The sequence below is a fragment of the Neolamprologus multifasciatus genome, chromosome 6 (genome assembly GCF_963576455.1).
Source record: "Neolamprologus multifasciatus chromosome 6, fNeoMul1.2, whole genome shotgun sequence".
Taxonomy (NCBI): Eukaryota; Metazoa; Chordata; class Actinopteri; order Cichliformes; family Cichlidae; genus Neolamprologus; species Neolamprologus multifasciatus.
In genome coordinates this window covers 23,281,210-23,298,283 of record NC_140444.1, presented here as the reverse complement: position 1 = coordinate 23,298,283, position 17,074 = coordinate 23,281,210, and the positions used below count along the sequence as shown (strand labels likewise).

Genomic DNA, 17,074 nt, shown 5'->3' with positions numbered 1-17,074 from the left:
GCATTTTAACACTGATGTCTTTGGAGATTGACTCACTTTGGAAACAGCAGGCATTTCTGGATCTGCAGTTTTTGATATTTCCAACATGTTGTAATTTCTGAGCCTCTACTTATCCTCTAAGCCAGAGGGCTAAATCGTGTTTTTTCCAAATATTAACATTTTACCTTTAAAACTATGTTGTTTTGTAAGGATTGTGGGGCTAGGTGGACTGTATATGTAAATTAACTGGCTTAAACAATATTGTGCTTTTGTGTTCAGACCACACAAAGGATTTTACAATACAAGCCACATTCACAACCCAAATGCTCGCCCACACACACATTCAGAACTTTATTGGTTACACTGTAAAACCTTAATTTGTCTCACACATCCATACCTACAGCTAATTTAGAATCACCTAACATGTCCGTCTTTGGAAGTAAGCCAATTTTGTTTTTTGGTGTTGTTTTTTTGTAAACACACCATTCAAATGTTGTTGTTTTTTATTTACATACTGGTCTGGATAATTCTGAATTTGGTGAATGCAACCATGCACACAGAAAACCTTTACAATGCCCTTCATTATCACATCATACAATATGCAACTATGTGCTTAGCAAGTTACAAACAGAGCTTTATACCATATGAAGACACATTTTTGGACACTTTAAACAGCCTTGCACTACACAAGGTTTTGATCTGTGTACACGTTCTTTCCTTAAAAGTTGAAATATCAACCAGCTGAAATCCAATTGATATCTACGTATGAATTTACATAACATATAAATCACACAACAAATGGGATTGTTTAGAGTATGTACACACAACTACATTTACAATAATACAATTTGTGAAAACCTAAAAAGGTGTTGGTGTCATCATCTTTGTAACAAACTGCACTTAATATAACAAAGCACAAAGTGTATAATAAAAAGTAACTTTTCGGTTGACTCGAAAATCGTACAATGATTCTGTTTTACACGTTTCAAGTATCTGAAGAACATGATCGCAGAGTTTAACCAACCTCAACAGGCAATAACACGATAGAAAAGATGCTAAATATCTGAACTTTCTGCGACCAAGCAGGTCTTTGAAATGCTGTGGCAACAAAAAGGGCCTTTCAGACAAAGCTGTGCTATAGAACAGTAGCCGGTAATTAAAAAAACGAAAAACAACTCACATTTGACCAGTAAAATTAGCGGTAAACTGACTTTTGGTGTTATGCTGTGGGCCTATATCAGATTGAAAGAAATCTGCATTAGAACCAATTAAATTTTGACAAATAAAATTTGTATTTTATGTACATTTTTTAAATCTCCAACCAAAAGAAATCTACCGCTTGTTTCTTCTTCTTTTTTTCTGATCAAAACAGTCACAAAATGCACCCCTGGCCACATGTTTTCACCATTAAGCAACTAAAAAAGCAATGGCTTGTGGTTAAAGGATCAAAGCAAAGCAAAAGCGGGCTCCCTAAATAAAGGAACAATCCTCTCTCCGGGAAGAAATGAAGTGAGCGTGGGCCTGTCAGCGGTGCGGCTGGAAGGCTGCCAGTGCTGTTAGGTGGAGGACATTTCCATGGTGAGTAGGTACATGCACACTTTAGAGTAATAAGGTGATGGAGTGAGATGGAAGCTGAGAGGACTGGGGATGTGCTGCTGGGATCCACCCACGAGGACAGGTTCGGTCCTTTTATTAACGGACAGCCGAGTGAGAGAAACCCACTGTTCTGCAGACGCATGATTTGGGGGGATTTTGTTTACACGACGGCTGAGGGGTTTAGGGAGGAATCAGTGAGTGCCCAGGCAGATAGAGAGAGAGAGCGGGGAGAGGGGGGGTCACAACAGAGTCCGTTCTCTTTGAGATGAGTTTCTCTCTTGTTTTCTTTCTGCCTCGCCCTGTTCTGTCAGTCAAAGTCTCCTCAGATTGTGCTCCTCCGTGCAGGAGCCTTTCCTCAAGGTTATGTCGTCCACGGCCATCTCTCCGCTCCTGCCTCGCCCGCGCTCCCCCTTCAGGATCACCTGATGAACAGCAGTAAAATGCACACTGAGGTATTCTTACATAGGAACAGGAACATAAAGTATGAACATAAAATAATGTTAGATGTTTAAATATTTTTACTTTATGAGAGACTCATTTTTTAATATTTATTGTTATACTTACACTTTCCAGGCCTGTGCCCCATAATGTGATCTGGGTGTGTCTCCAGCCATTTCCACCTGTTCGACCCCAGACTGCTGGACTGTACTGCTTTCCCTTCTTCACAAACACTTGGAGCATTCCCACATGGTGACCTGCCAGCTTGTGCCGGAATGACAAGCACAGATTGCCGTCATTCCAGGGAGGGATAAGGGGGAGGACCAGCCGCGCTCCTCGTCCAGTCCTCTTGTTTCCTGCTTCGGGTATCGTTAGGTAGCGTCCACCTGCGGATGCAAGTCACAGATTTTAAGTCAGTGATGACATGGTAGTCTAAATTTTCACAAAAAAAAAAAAAGTAAAGACTGAGTTGTGTTGATAAGATTAAGCTGCATGAGCTTTCTGTGAGAAGGCTGTACTCTGAAACTACTTAATAAAATAATCAATGTTTGTGGCTTTGCCGTTTTTTTTCTAAATGTCATGTTGTTTATCACCTATATCACCATCAGTCCGTACACAGTGCAGAAAAATATATAAGCAAAAATCAGGGATTTGGTTTGATTGCACTTCAATTGAGCCAAACAAAGTTGAAAGACAGATCTGAGAGAAAATTTGTTGAAACAGACCAGAAGAATTAAAATGAACACAAAAATGGACAAAACTCTCTTTCCTTTAGCTTTGTTTTTGGGATGCATGTGCATTTTTACTGCTACAGAAACTGGTTTCTATTTCACCATGTATACCATCACACATACCTGTCATTTAAAAACATTTTTATTGGCGTTATTTTCTAGAATCGATGCAAACCTCTGATGACAATGTTTCCCTAGTGGTTTCTAGAAAGCCACATTGTGTTTTCCTGTCACTTTAATTGCTGTCACCTGAAGAACAGTAAAAAGAAATATACACACCAGCCAATTCAATAGGTACACTTTCGAAACTGCTTGTTAACACAAATATCTAACCAACCAATCAATGGCAGTGACTCAGTGCTTTAAGGCATGTAGACATAGTCAATATGATCTACTGAAGTTCAAACTGAGGATCAGAATCTGGGTCCTAGGACTTGTTTGTTAGGACTAAATGATGAGCTACCTGCCGGCTTTCGCAGCAAAACCAGTGGCTACAGTCTGTGATATGTATTGTGCCAATGGAAGCCTTCTCTACAGCACTTAAGGACAAACCTTTCCTTTTCTATCGCACATGGGACCCTTTTTTGGCCCATCTGGACACTCCTTCTGCTCAGAGGTTGAAATCGGGCTTACGGGATTTAGCCTGGCAACAAAGGGACAATTGTTAACCTTTTTCATTGTCTATTACAGGGGTCGGCAACCCGCGGCTCCGGAGCCGCATGCGGCTCTTTAGTCTTTATTTTGTGGCTCCAGGTGGTTTGGGAAAATAAATTAGAAGTATTTAGCTGAAGTGTATTTTATTTGTGTTTAGTTTTTTTTTAACTTGTAGTTCTAAAGATTATTGTGATTTTGAAATATAAAAATAAAATTATCTTATTATTTTTTCATCGCTCAAAATAAGCGTCACACTCGCGGAAGCCGATGTACCCGCCGAAACGCCGTGCATTTATCGAGACTTTCAACCCCAGGTAGGCCAATTATGGATCTTCGGATCCACATTATGTCAGCAGCTGTTCTCCACTGTGAACTTTGTTAAAAACAAACACAGCTCACGCCTCACAGATGACAGCTTACAGTCCTGCGTGAAGATGAAAGTGACTTTGTACAGCCCCGATTTGTAAACGCTGTGCGCAGAGGTTCGGGACCATAAGTCTTATTGTAAACATATCGCGGCAGACCCGACGATGTTTGCATGAACATGCTTTTCAGCATCTCTTTATTGACTGCTTTTCACACATGGTTGCGCATACAGCCGGCTGTAGCTTTTCAACAGCAGAGAGAGTACAGACTTTAAGGCAGCGAGGCGTGATTGCGGGTCCCGCTCAGGTGTGTCCGACTCCCCTGCAGCGGCGATGCAGACCAGGCCCCGCCACACACATTAACCTGGTAAAATACATATTTAGGCAGAATTTTGCAAATATCTATTTTTTTTTTAGCAGCATAGTGCTTTTTTTCCAATTACTTTTTAAAAGTCAGGTCAAGGCTCCAAAAGCCCAAAGGCGATATAAGGCTGGCGGCTCACAACAGTTTTTGTTTGCTACATGGATCATTTTAGTTCAGCTGGGTGTCTTTCCTTTTGTTATATTTCTTTAAGAGTTCAAAATGTGTTAATTACATAAACAAAATGTAATTTTCTCTGTAGCACTTCATGGATTTCATAAGCAACACACTTTAGTTGCTCTGTGGATTCTTTTAAAAAGCAGTTAAAAACTTTTCTGTTCAAACAAGCCTTTTGTTGATCTACGTATTTTATATTCTTTACATTCTTTACATTTGATCTTTTACATTGTGTATAATGTCTATTGATTGTATTGTTTATTTTAATATTTGTGTACAGTGCTTTGTGACTGCCTGTCTGTGAAAAGCGCTTAATAAATAAACTTTACTTACTTACTTTAGTTGTTCACACAAAGCATAAAGGTAAAAAAAAAACAATATATACAGTGTTATCTTCATTTTAGATTTCAAAAAGTATTTGCGGCTCCCAGTGTTTTCTTTTGCGTGGAAACCGGGTCCAAGTGGCTCTTTGGGTGTTAAAGGTTGCTGACCCCTGGTCTATTACTATTGCTGTTGGGTTTTTCTTTCTACCTCCCAGGTCCTGCTATACATGTAGAAGCATCTTTGTCCTGTATATGTATATGCTGGTGACTGCTGTTTTCCTGCTTTGCAATTAAAAGTAAAAAAAAAAACAAAAAACAAAAAACAAAAAACGAGGATCAGAATGAGGAAGAAATGAGATTTAAGTGATTTTAAACAAGGCATTTTGTTGATGCCAGATTTGCTGCTCTTGGCTGCATGTGATTTATCCCTGATGGGATATTTCTCCACAACCATCTCTCGGGTTTACAGAGAATGGTCTGAATAAAATCAAAACACATGTGAGAGGCAGTTCTCTGTGTAAAGTAAAGCTCTATTGATGTCATAGATGAGATGAGAATGGCCAGACTCAGACGGTATAGCAACTCAAGTCATATCAAAATAACGCAAAGGTCATCTCTGAACGCACAACATGTGGAACATTGAAGCAGATGTACTACAGGAAACCGAGGCTACAATTCCCAATGGCGCATTCGAATTGGACAATAGAAGACTTGAAAATGTCGCTTAACTCTCCATTTCTGCTGTGACATTTAGACCAGCGGTCCAAGCGGTCAGTGAGTCGTTTGGTACTGGGCTGCGAGAGTTGAGGTTCAGGTGTGAAATGTATGGTTTTCAGGGTTTTTATCGGTTTTCAGCGTTATTTTGTTATCATTTTTATCGTTAACTCAGTTTTTCTGGGTCTTTTCACGTGTGTTATGAATAAATCTTCTTTTTTCGGTACCGGTACTAGTTTTATTTTATTTTATCCGCGACACCTTAAAGGCTGGTCCGTGAAAATATTGTCGGGCATAAACCGGTTCATAGCGCAAAAAAGGTTGGGGACCGCTGATTTAGACGATAGTGTCAGAATTTGGCTGAACATCCACCCATGCTTTCAAACATGAAAGCATGGGTGCTGTGTTGTATCAATGGTTCAGGCTCGGTGTGATGGTCTGAAGGACAGTTTCCGGTAACACCATGAGCCTCAGCTTTCCTGCATATTGTTGCTGACCATGTCCATCCCTCAGTGACTACAATGTGCTTATCTTCTAATGTCTGCTTCCAACAAGATAACACACCATGTCACGAAGCTCAAATGATTTCTAACTGTTTTTTGAACAGTTCACTGTACTCAAATGGCCTCTACAGTCACCTGATCTCGATCCAGTAGAGCACCTTTGGGATGTGTTGGAACAGGAGATTCTCTTCATCGATGTGTAGCCAAAAAACTGAATCAACTGTGCAATGCTGTCATGTTTTTGTAGTTTACTTGTTTTTATTTTCCTGTAATTGTGGTTAATTTATCATTTAAAACAAACATGGTATATAAACATAACTGATACTTATGTTTCTGTGCATCAAAATCTCCAAAATACATACACAGTATATAAATAGATACTAGACAAACCCTTGACCCATTTATGTTTCTTTCCCTCAAAATACATCTAGTGGCCCTGGCAACTAGATGTATTTTGGAGATTTTAATTTATGCGTTAGTTAGTGATAGTTGAGCTACAGTTTTAAAAATTTAAAGGCGATAGAGCCTCTGAGTATTAGCTGATTAATGCTGATGTATTTTGCTTATACAGCATGTATGGCTGGTGTTAACTGCAGGGGGTGTATTAAGTATCTGCAGGCCCACAGAAGCTTTCTGCATAAATTATGAGCGCTCTCCAAATCTATGCCAATCCTCTAATGGGCATGAGTGTTTGCCCGTGGCTGTCGATCAAAGTACTTAAAGGGATGAACAGTAAATAATTACATGCTTCATAACGCACTGGGGATTTTGCAAAAACTAGGCAGACACACACACACGCACACACATATATGTACAGTATAGCTAAGCGATTATTTAAGTGTTCTGATTAACATTAGCAGTGCAGAGAGGTTACTGCAAATTGAAATGTTGTCCATTAAAAGGAATTTCTCTAAGTCAGCACTTAGCTTATGATTCATTCTAAATGATTTTTAAGGCATCTTAAAGGTCTGGGGAAAGAAAAAACCTTTATTGCCTTTGTGAAGGAGCTCGGACTTTAGCTGGAATGAGGCCTCATTCGGAATGTCTGAAAACACTAATAACGGCAAGACTAAACAATTTGCCAAAGGAAACCAAACCTAGTTAAACAGTTCCAGTACACTGCACCTTTAAGCCTTCTCACTACCCGTAGAGAGTCCTCTTAACATAATTCACTATGTCTTCTCCTCGTCTGAACCCACAAAGTAACGGTGTTGTATTCCTATTTAATGTGAGCCACAGGTATCCCTGATGGGTCACGTAATCTACGTCTCATTTGCATCGCTTTGCAGAGTGAAGCGCTAATCTCCAGAGGAGACAAACGACTTCCCTGGAGTGATTTCACCTTGACCTGTAATTGAGTAGAAGCTACTTAGATTGCCAGAGTGTGAGTTTGCGCGTGTGAAGCAGCACGGCTCATGTTATTTCTAGTTCCTGCCAATAAAACAAACACTTTGCCGTATTACAAACGTGTGACTGAGGAGAATCAAGTTGCCCTTCAATTACCTGATGGATCAGGCGTCGTCTCCCAGTGCAGGTCCCCGTCTTTGTCCCTGATCCAGCCACAAAGACCATCATCAAAGGAGCAGCTCAGATACCCCGACTCTGAATAGAAGAAAAAAAACACACACTTTTCAAAGAAGTGGAGGGCGCACACACTTGCACGGGGCGTCAGTCTGCTCTTTGTAATGCTTCACAGTAACCTTGCTTTTTTTTGCCTCTAACTTCCCCAGGAGCGAGAGGACTGCCGAAGCTTCTTCTGATGAACACGATGATACAATAAAAGCGCAAACATTTGTTGTAATGTTGTAATCTCTCTGAAGAGATCTGATGCACTGGAGAAAAATGAATTGGAAAAGGAGCTGCACAAATTACGAGCAGAAGTGCATTCATCTATAAAAATAAGAAAAAAAACCATAAATATTTACATGAGCTGCAGGAACTGCTGATGTCATTGTGTTTGTAAGTGAAGACAAAGACTACTGTTTGCATGCCTTGCATTGTAATTAAAATACATCGTGGTTACAACACAGCTGTAATATTCAGTGACTGATGATTTCTAAGATCCCAGTGATGATGCCCAGACAATAACATTAAGGCAACACAGGCAAAGCAGCTGCTGTAGCATGCAGGCGCTGCAGTACAAATTGGTTCGATGAAAATAACATCCATCATTTTGTCCCTGAAACAGGATTTCCAAGAAAAAAGAAAAAAAAAATGCCAGTTCATTTTCTGAGCCAATGAAAACGCTCTGTGCCTGTGACACGGCGTATCAAATGATACACCCAAACCGCAATAAACACACAACGAAATCATTAGGCAATCTTTGCTGCATACCATTGACATCAATAAATCACATTGAGTAAACATGACAGGAGAAGCCATCTCCTCACAAAAGCTTGTTGTTGTGGGAACCTACTTAATAACTCAAGTATTACGAAGGTTTTGGGCGAAGCTGTGATGTGCTTCAAAATGGTCAATTCATCATTCAAGCAGTCAAGTAATCAAGCTGGCGTAATGCAAAAAGTGGGAAAAGTCTGGCACTGCTTTCCGGGCTGCGAGCCATTATTTAAACCGAAACGACCAGATGCCATGTGTCACCCCCTGGTGAAGGCCCTATCAAAACACATCTGGTCACTGTAATACCTTCACCCTCTGCAGCAGCACTGCGGGAGATGATTGTCAGTTTCATTTTGGTCATGGTAAATGTGGCTCGTCCATCATCATTCGAGCTCAATGAGCGGGGCTCTTGCTGATTGTCTCTGTCAAATGTGTTTTGTTTACCTGGGTCATCCTTGGCTTCGTCTGCCGTGTTGCCGAGCTCAATGTCAAAGTCGATGTCGAGGACTGTGTTGCCACTGGGGTTCCGGGGGACTGAGAGGAAAGAGACAGAGAAAGAGAGACAAAGGCTTAGATAAAGGATTAACAAAGGTATTATGTTTGTTCACTAACGTCTGCTTGTGGCTGTTATATCCCTTTGTTTCATTACTCAAAGGTTTTACACGGCGAAATCAATGTCATGGCTTAGCACCTCCATAACCAATGCCAGTCACATTTAATAAAAGGCAAGACTCCAGAGACTGGAATACCTGAGAAAAACCTGTAGCAACACTAGAGGTCTAATGTGAGTCATAAAGAGGAAAAGGAAGATGGCTCATCTGATGCAACATCTGAGCAAATGTTACGGCTGCACACCTAGCAGCTTCAGTACACGAACGTACACGAGGTACACAGCCTCTCCTTAAATAGCCTCTTTCCTTGTCCGATGGTGTCAACCTGACCAAAATATCACAGACTGAGCCAAGTCACTAAAGGTCAAGTGTGCGCCGGAGAAAAAAAAAACATGTTCTTTTTTTAGTGAGCAATGTTTTGACCTTTTTGTTCTGTTAGAATGATCACTGTCTGATTTTAAAATGCCTTTTGAAAATGGTTGAAATGTCAAAAAATATATAAAGTACAGAGACATCCTTATTTTGATATATACTGGGTTTGCACTTGTCAGTGGAATTTAATGAGACAAATTATCAATTAAAATATTCTTAGCCTTCCAGGCTGCTTCGTGTGCGTTTGCTATGAATGAACTGTAACCTGCACTTGAACTGTCAAGCCCCCCCTAGAGTCCTTAATGTGTGCCCCCTCCCACTCAGCCTCTACACTGAAAGGGCTCCTGCACATGCTGGGTCACAACCACCTGGCAGATTGTGATGTAGTCTGTCAGTCGTAGGAATCTGAGAGTGCGGAGATCACACACACATACACACACCAGTCTCTCGAGCAATCCCTGGCATCCAGGTCTCTCTGTGTGTCTGTGCTTTTAAGGAACAAGCATCCCTATGAATTTGGTTGTAGAGTATATACCTATGAGTCATGTGAAAAAGAAAGGGCATTGTCTTTCAGCTCTAAGGTTTAACATATCACGCTCTTACTGCTTCCAGAGGAATTAGGAGGGTAAAGTAGCAGCTCGGTCCTGCTAATCAAATGCGCTTAATTAATTCATCATGAGCAAGTGTGAGCAAGGAGAAAAGACCACAGCAATGACCTTAGAGAAGCAACTGTTACTCTCCATTAATCTGAGAAGGGTCATTTCCAAACAATTTGAAGTCTGTTATTCTGCAGTGAGAAAGATTAGTCACAAAGGAAAACATTTGTGAATAAAACTCAAGACTCTCCCAGTCTTCCTGGGAGTGGACATCCAAGCAAATTCACTCCAAGGTCAGATTGTGCAGTTCTAAGAGAAACTGCAAACCACCCAAACCACCCCACCTGGTTTTTCTATCTATCTATCTATCTATCTATCTATCTATCTATCTATCTATCTATCTATCTATCTATCTATCTATCTATCTATCTATCTATCTATCTATCTATCTATCTATCTATCTATCTATCTATCTATCTATCTAACCACTAAGGATGTCTTTAAAATGTGGGGTAGAGGGGGGAGAAAAACATGGTTCTTAAGGTTTAGAGACAAGTGCAGTGTACTTATTCCTTTCTAGACACCGTGTAGCTGCATCTTTTAACTGGCAGGTTAAACATCGCACTTCATCATCCATCCATCACTGTCGCTCAGTGAAAGCCTCACATCTCTGCAGCTTGCATTCAGAGATTAAGAGCCTTATTTAAGCCTAATTTACAAGAATTCCTGACACAATTCACGGCATGTTTATATTCTGGGAAATATGTTTATTGGACTTCTTGCTGACTTCGATGGAGGTAGAAGTGGCAGGCAACAACATTAACATGAAGAGGGGAAGCAGCGAGACACAGCTAGCCTGCCTCTCTCTGTAGTTAAACAAATGTGACTATTAGCATTTCAAAAGCTTACTAATTGGCAGTTCTGGCACTATGTCTTTAAACCTTATCCAGACAGAGTCATAACAATTTGTTGTTTTATAGGCATTTGTGTAGCATTATCATCATTATTTGGCTGGAAGCCGACTTCATGGTGTTTTGCCAAGCAAACAGCAGAGATGCTACGCAGGACAAGCTGTCGTTGTAGTAAAAACCAAAGACACTGTCATTTTTTTTCTTTTACATTTCGCTTCTAACACACGTCGATAACAAAAATGCACAATTCAGATAAGCATATCTCTTCATCTCAGCCTCTGCTCGTTATCTTACTGTGAGTTGATCACAGCTTTCACATTTTTCCTTAATGATTAAAAGGTTATAGAGACGAGGTTTTCTCGAGACAAACGGGTGACGCTCACTTCACGGGTCAAGGAATCTGTGAAAACCTTTGAATTAGTTCCGACTGAAACGCACACCTGCACTCGAGAAGCAGCTGAAGTATTCTTCACGCCACGGGGCTCTTCTTCATTTTCATCCCTATTTCCGTCTAATTATTTGAATAATCACTCGGTGATGTCTCTCCTCCCCTCCTTCCCTCTCTCTCTCATCTGATTCAAGCCATCCTCGGCAAGCTCTGATTTCTAGAACTGCTCTGCCGTAGTGCGGACTATTAGATTGATGTCTCCCTCAAGCAGGGCAGACAGGTGTTAAGGTAATCTTCTCTCCTCTTCCCTTTTTCTAATTATGTGATGCCATCTGGCAAGGTGAATAGGAACCACAGTATCTCACCTCTTATTCTGTACTTAGTTTCTCGGCATACATATTTTTGAGGGAGAACAGCTTAATGCCGAGTTTTCAGTAAACACTGTAATTTGCTGTGGCTACAAGCAAGCAAAACGCCAAAAGAGAGACACTTCTTGGAAATAAGCTTTATCGGGTCTTTGATACACAGACAGTATTTGTTAGTGGGATCAACTCGTTGCTGCTTTTTTTGTCTTATCGTTGGATTTACTGAGCACTGTCAACAAAATACAGAATTCCAACCAGCCCTATCATGTAAATGGTGACTGTTTAGCTCGAGAGAGAAAACCGCCCATTTCAGTTACATAAAAACAAGGATCGTGATTTCAGCCCTGAACTGCATATTTCAGACTTAACAGTGGGCGAGTTTTCTCATTAAGAAACAATTCACAGTTCTGAAAAGGTGCAGCACACGATTGGCCTGATTAACTCCTTTGTTAAAGCCAAAAAAAAAGCAGTCTTACCACCTAACATTATTTATAATTCATTCTGTTATTTGGTTTGATTGAGAGTGTGATTCATTTTGAAGGTAATTGGTGTCAGAGTTTGATGCTTGGCCGAGAGCACTGCGTGACATGTGAATAACAAACGGTCTGGCTTAGTTTGTGTTTGTCACTTGAAGCCAAAAAAGATAATTACCTTGAGAAGAGAAAGACATTCCTTCTCTCACCGTACAGTTTTGTGACACTGAGCTCATAATACTTCATTTTCTTGCAAAAAAATAGACATTTTTGCCATACAATAGCTGCATTTTGGAGGTGGGTGTAGCTCTATTCAAATGGAAATCATTGTGAATTCCCCTATAAAGGGAGCGTTCATGCCAGAATCAAATTTACATATTTTACCTCTTGTGTGTATTGCTTTTTATCGATCTTCTTTTCCCAGAAATTATAAACTGTTTACTCAAGAAAAAAAGCAAGTGGCATGTAGTTTGACTATTGAGGATAAGGCAGGGTATTTCTTCAAAACTGAAAACTGGCTGCCACTACAGGCTAGCTGTAAAACACATTAAGGTGACCAGATCCCAATAAAGTGAATGTGGAGCAAACACTGTGTTTGTGTGGGACAAAGTGGGACACGTCAACAACACTGAGAGGTTTTCTGAAATGTTCATATCCAATTTTAAACTAAAAATACACTAAACTGCGCAGGTCACCGGGTTGTCATTTAGCAAATACAGGACAAATATACAGTGATCATAAAAGGAAGCTTCAGTTTGTTCTTATAGACTCGTGCAATAGTCTTTATATACTCCTGTGTTCTCTTTTATTTCACTGTTATTTCAGCAGCTCTTCTGTTCGGATGTATCTATAGATAAGATGACACTTTAAGCAATTTTTATCCAATTATGACCCACACATACTGCGTCACCTCACAACATATCTTCCGCCTGTGGGAAATGGCAAAATACCTTTAACAAAAACAGACAAAACCGCTTTTTTTGCAGCAGCTTCTGTCATATTCAAGAAAATCTACAACGTTTGTGACTTTTTTGGGGACTTTTAACTTTACCTTCTTCTTCTGACTATAATAAGAAGTGTTTTCTTCATACAGACTGCGTAAAAGTGCATGTCCCACAGAACTAGTCAAAATATGGCACATTGTCCAAAATGTGGGAAGGGGGGAAACAGTGGGTAACAAACTCCCGCTCCAGTGTATCTTAACTGGTCTTGAAAGTGACCTCTGAGTTTTGAGTTGAACCATTTTGAAGACTTTGCAAATGGAAACTTTGAGATTCAAATTTGCTGACATATCTAAACTGTCATGTTGTTAGCTGGAAGATGAACTTTATACACCAGCGGCCAGCTGCTGTTTATGGTAATATATGAAATCTCGATGTGCGAATGCAACAACTTAACCCCTTAATGCCAAGTGGATCGCATTTGATACGTGAGTTTTTGTTTTTTACATCATCAGTGTAATTTTTCCCCCTGAAAAAAATTAATAAATTGCACAGTACATTTTTAAACAATACACTGCAAAAACAAAAACTAATTAAATTAAAAGAAAACACACCAGATGTAGCAAATGTCATACAAATTAAAAGATAATTCATGCAGATTTCATTAATTTTTTTTTCATTTGCCAGAAGCTTCAATATGCATTAAAAAATCATAAAATAATTGCAAGAATTGTTGTTTATATATATATATATATATATATATATATATATATATATATATATATATATATATATATATATATATGGTTTGCTTTGGTTTGCATGGTGGGTTACAGAGCTGATGAAGGCCCATGGTGTAAATGCTATAGTCCAGCTATAAGGAAACCAAAAGAAAACAGGGTTCGTTTCATAATCACAAAGCTGAAGCTGTAAATGTAAATGCACAGGTGCTTATAGAGTGCTGTTCTGAACTGAGCACTCACAGCACTTTTCATTACAAGAGTACCCAATCATACACAATATATTCACATAGCTTTATTCTGTGTCTGAGCCCCATGTCTCACATTCATGCACTCACATACTGATGAATGCTCAGTATCTTGACCAAGGGTGCTTTAATATACAGACAGGAGGAACCAGGGCATCAAACCACTGACCTTACAACTGCTGGAGAACATGTTGAATCGTCCTGATCCACAACCCCAAGGTAACAAACAAGGCTTTCCTACATGTTCAGAGCAGTTAAAGCTGTTCCATCCCCCCAAAAAATACATTTATAAGAACAACGTGTAGTTCTATATGTGCTATGTGAAAGACTGCATCACCTGTATGGAGTGTTTAAGCTCACTGTTTTTGTTCTGCAGCCCACAGCTTTACTGTTCTGGTTCAGTTTTACTGCCTCTAGTCAGCCTTGTTTTCCAGACACAGCAGCTGTTCTCAGTGAAAAAGCTGTAAACACTCATTGTACACTACCTGCCCTGCAACAAGCAGCAATCACTCAAAATAGCAGCTCACTGCTGAACATTGCAGAGCATTTAGCAGCTCAAGAGCCAGATTTTTTTTCTTATCTACATCAAAACAGATTAGTGGACGCATGTGGAACAGACAAAGAAACACCTTATAAGACTCTACAGTTGGATCTAAATATGTCTTATGTCACTTGATTTCCTGATGAAAGTGTCCCTCACACAACACAACATCAATCGTTTTATAACTATGTTTGGATAGTGAAGTGTAAAAGGGGTCATTTTAATAAGCAGATGTCTTCTTCATTTTGGGAGGACTGAACTTGTTTGCCAGATAAAAAGAAAAACACACTTAAAGTTAATACTGATGTTGCTCTTTGTGTGCCAGATGTGTAAACAAACAGCTGCCTGCTAACAACTGTACGAGATAAAAATGTAAATTTTGTGCTTACGGCTTCCTCCGGTAAACATCTGGAGGAAGCACATCAAACTGTTGTGCTTTTTAATATTTCATGTGTATTCACTTAAGAAAAAACAATATCTATACTTATAACTCAAAAACTTTGAGTTGTAAGTATGTATCTGAAAAGGGGAGGAAGCTGTCACAATGGCTTTAAATCACCTGTTGAAACAAAACAACACCGTAGTAAAGCAAGAAGCCTCTTACTGTGAACATCCCCTCTCTGCTTGGTGACCTCCTTCTGGATGGTATTGTCCACTGGTGTGACCGGTGGCAGTGGCAAGGGTGGTCTGGTGGGAACTGCTGGCCTTGGGATGTAGGGTTTGCGAGTGGGTACCGGTGGCTTTCGGGTGGGTATGAAGGGCTTTCGGGTGGGTATGAAGGGCTTTCGGGTGGGTATGAAGGGCTTTGGGGTGGGGACCAACGGCTTGTGTTGCGATGGGGTCACCCTCGGGTGGGGTGCCTTGGTTGTAGTTGTGGTGGTTGGCGGCAATTTAGGGAAGATGATCTTTGGAGTGACTGGTGGGCGAGTGGTGGTGGTCCTCTGCTGATCCAAGTCTGGGATGTGGTTGTGATGATTTGGAGGCACTTTGCCTGGTCTCGGGGGGTCAATAACCACTTTAGGGATGGCTGAAATAATAAGAAAATGCAGATGGAGCACTGAAATATGAGCACTTAAGAGTTAATGAGGCATACATTTGCAGACTAACTGCAATTATTAGCCTCACTTTTTTGAAGAAGAGGGCTGTACTTCATCTACTGAGACTTCTGATAACCATTACCTAAATGTTAGCACTCTAAAACAAATTGGGTGTCTCCAATCACACTGAAAGCAAAAGCTCACAGCTGCTAACGAAGCTCATTTGCTCACAGTTAGAGGACTTCACAAGCTGAACCATTAAGACAGCCCACGTTCAGTGAACTCCTGCTCTTTGAAAATCAATCTTGCTTTCTTGTCATGTCTTTTTTATCTGTCCGTGCGGTCATCTTGATTAGTAATTCTTTGTATACTCATAGCCAGAGGCTTCGCAGCATAAGTCTAGAGCTGCTTGGAGTGTATGGAATGATTTCTGCACTAAGTCAGGCTGCTGTGCCCCGAAGATCACCCTCGCTCATGTCATCAAAGCTACACCGCCTTTTCCTTTGTGGCTGCACACATTGTCCAGGAGCAGAGACACAGATTGGGGGGTTGGCTTTTTTTTTTTTTCTTTTTTGGGGGGGGGGTGATAGTGGCAGTTTCCTAAGGATTTCATGAGTGAAGAATGAGAGTGGACAAAGGCAAAAGGTTTGAACTCTGTTATTGCCTTTTCAGGTTGCAGGCGACTTTGATATGTGATACATGAATAGGATATTGCAACGTGACTCCCTGAGCACTTGCGGCTCACACCCTTTGGGCAGGACGGTGGGGTGAAGTATATGCAGCAGGTTCCAACTTTGCTCTCTGGAATGCCACATGAGTTGCGCCTGTCCATTGGTTAAATAACTGTGGAGAATAAATGACTCTTTGTCCACTGAGCTGCTGTAAAAAGTGCAGACACACTGTGATGAACTCTGTGTCAGTAAGCAGAATGAGACCAACTAACAGATCACAACAAATCACAGATGATGACGACTCCTCTTTGTGTCCTTATTACCCGAGCCGCATGTCAAAAAACCAAGTCAATCTGGGCACATGCAATAAAGGGGCAGGGTGAGTCAAGTAATGACTGACAGCTATTACAAAGAAAGGAATTTCAGTCCAAGCTTTGTGCTTGCAAGCCTATTTCTTCCTCTCTCCCTGCTCCCCCCCCCCCCCCCCCCAGCACATTTTTAAAGACACAGGCAAAGAAAAAAGCAAAAAAAACCTGAAGCCCTGTTCCTCGTTGCTAAACTGAATATTAGTCCCGGGGTTTTCTCTCAGGACTTACGTTTACAGTCGTGGCCCATCCCCCTGTAGCCGTCTTTGCATTTGCACTTGTATGAGCCCGGCGTGTTGTAGCAGGTGGCAAAGCTGCTGCAGTGGCTTTGACCTAAAGAGCACTCATCCACATCTGAAAGATAATGGAAGCATAACAACATTCAGCTCCTGGGTGCAAGTGCAGAAAGCTTAAAACGTAAAAGCAGAATATCAAACGCTAATTGCTTCACATCCACTTAAAGGAAGCTTCAAAATTTATGTCGTACCGTTAGTGAAAGAGTTCAAGTGGATAATAGTCGACCTTTTATGAATACCGGAGGAAAAATCATCACGAAGGTTGTTGTAAAAGTCCTCCCCAAGATACAGAGATGTGTCTTTTAGACATTTAAAGAGCACCTGCCAAGTTGCTCTTGGCC

The 17,074-nt window shown here is 40.6% G+C and overlaps 1 protein-coding gene across 5 annotated transcripts in view; it reads right to left on the bottom strand.

The window, feature by feature from the left end:
* Nucleotides 1-464: 464 nt before the first annotated feature.
* The window catches only part of npnta (nephronectin a), a 60,040-nt gene continuing 43,430 nt past the window's right edge, over nt 465-17,074 (bottom strand). For all 5 annotated transcript variants that reach the window (XM_085164174.1, XM_085164176.1, XM_085164175.1 and 2 more), the window contains 6 exons: nt 16,669-16,791; nt 14,969-15,391; nt 8,623-8,712; nt 7,345-7,443; nt 2,140-2,399; nt 465-1,997 (listed from right to left, as the gene is read on the bottom strand). In XM_085164174.1, coding sequence (XP_085020300.1) covers nt 1,887-1,997; nt 2,140-2,399; nt 7,345-7,443; nt 8,623-8,712; nt 14,969-15,391; nt 16,669-16,791 — 1,106 coding nt within the window. In that variant the 3' untranslated portion in view covers nt 465-1,886. The remainder of the gene's footprint in view (nt 1,998-2,139; nt 2,400-7,344; nt 7,444-8,622; nt 8,713-14,968; nt 15,392-16,668; nt 16,792-17,074) is intronic.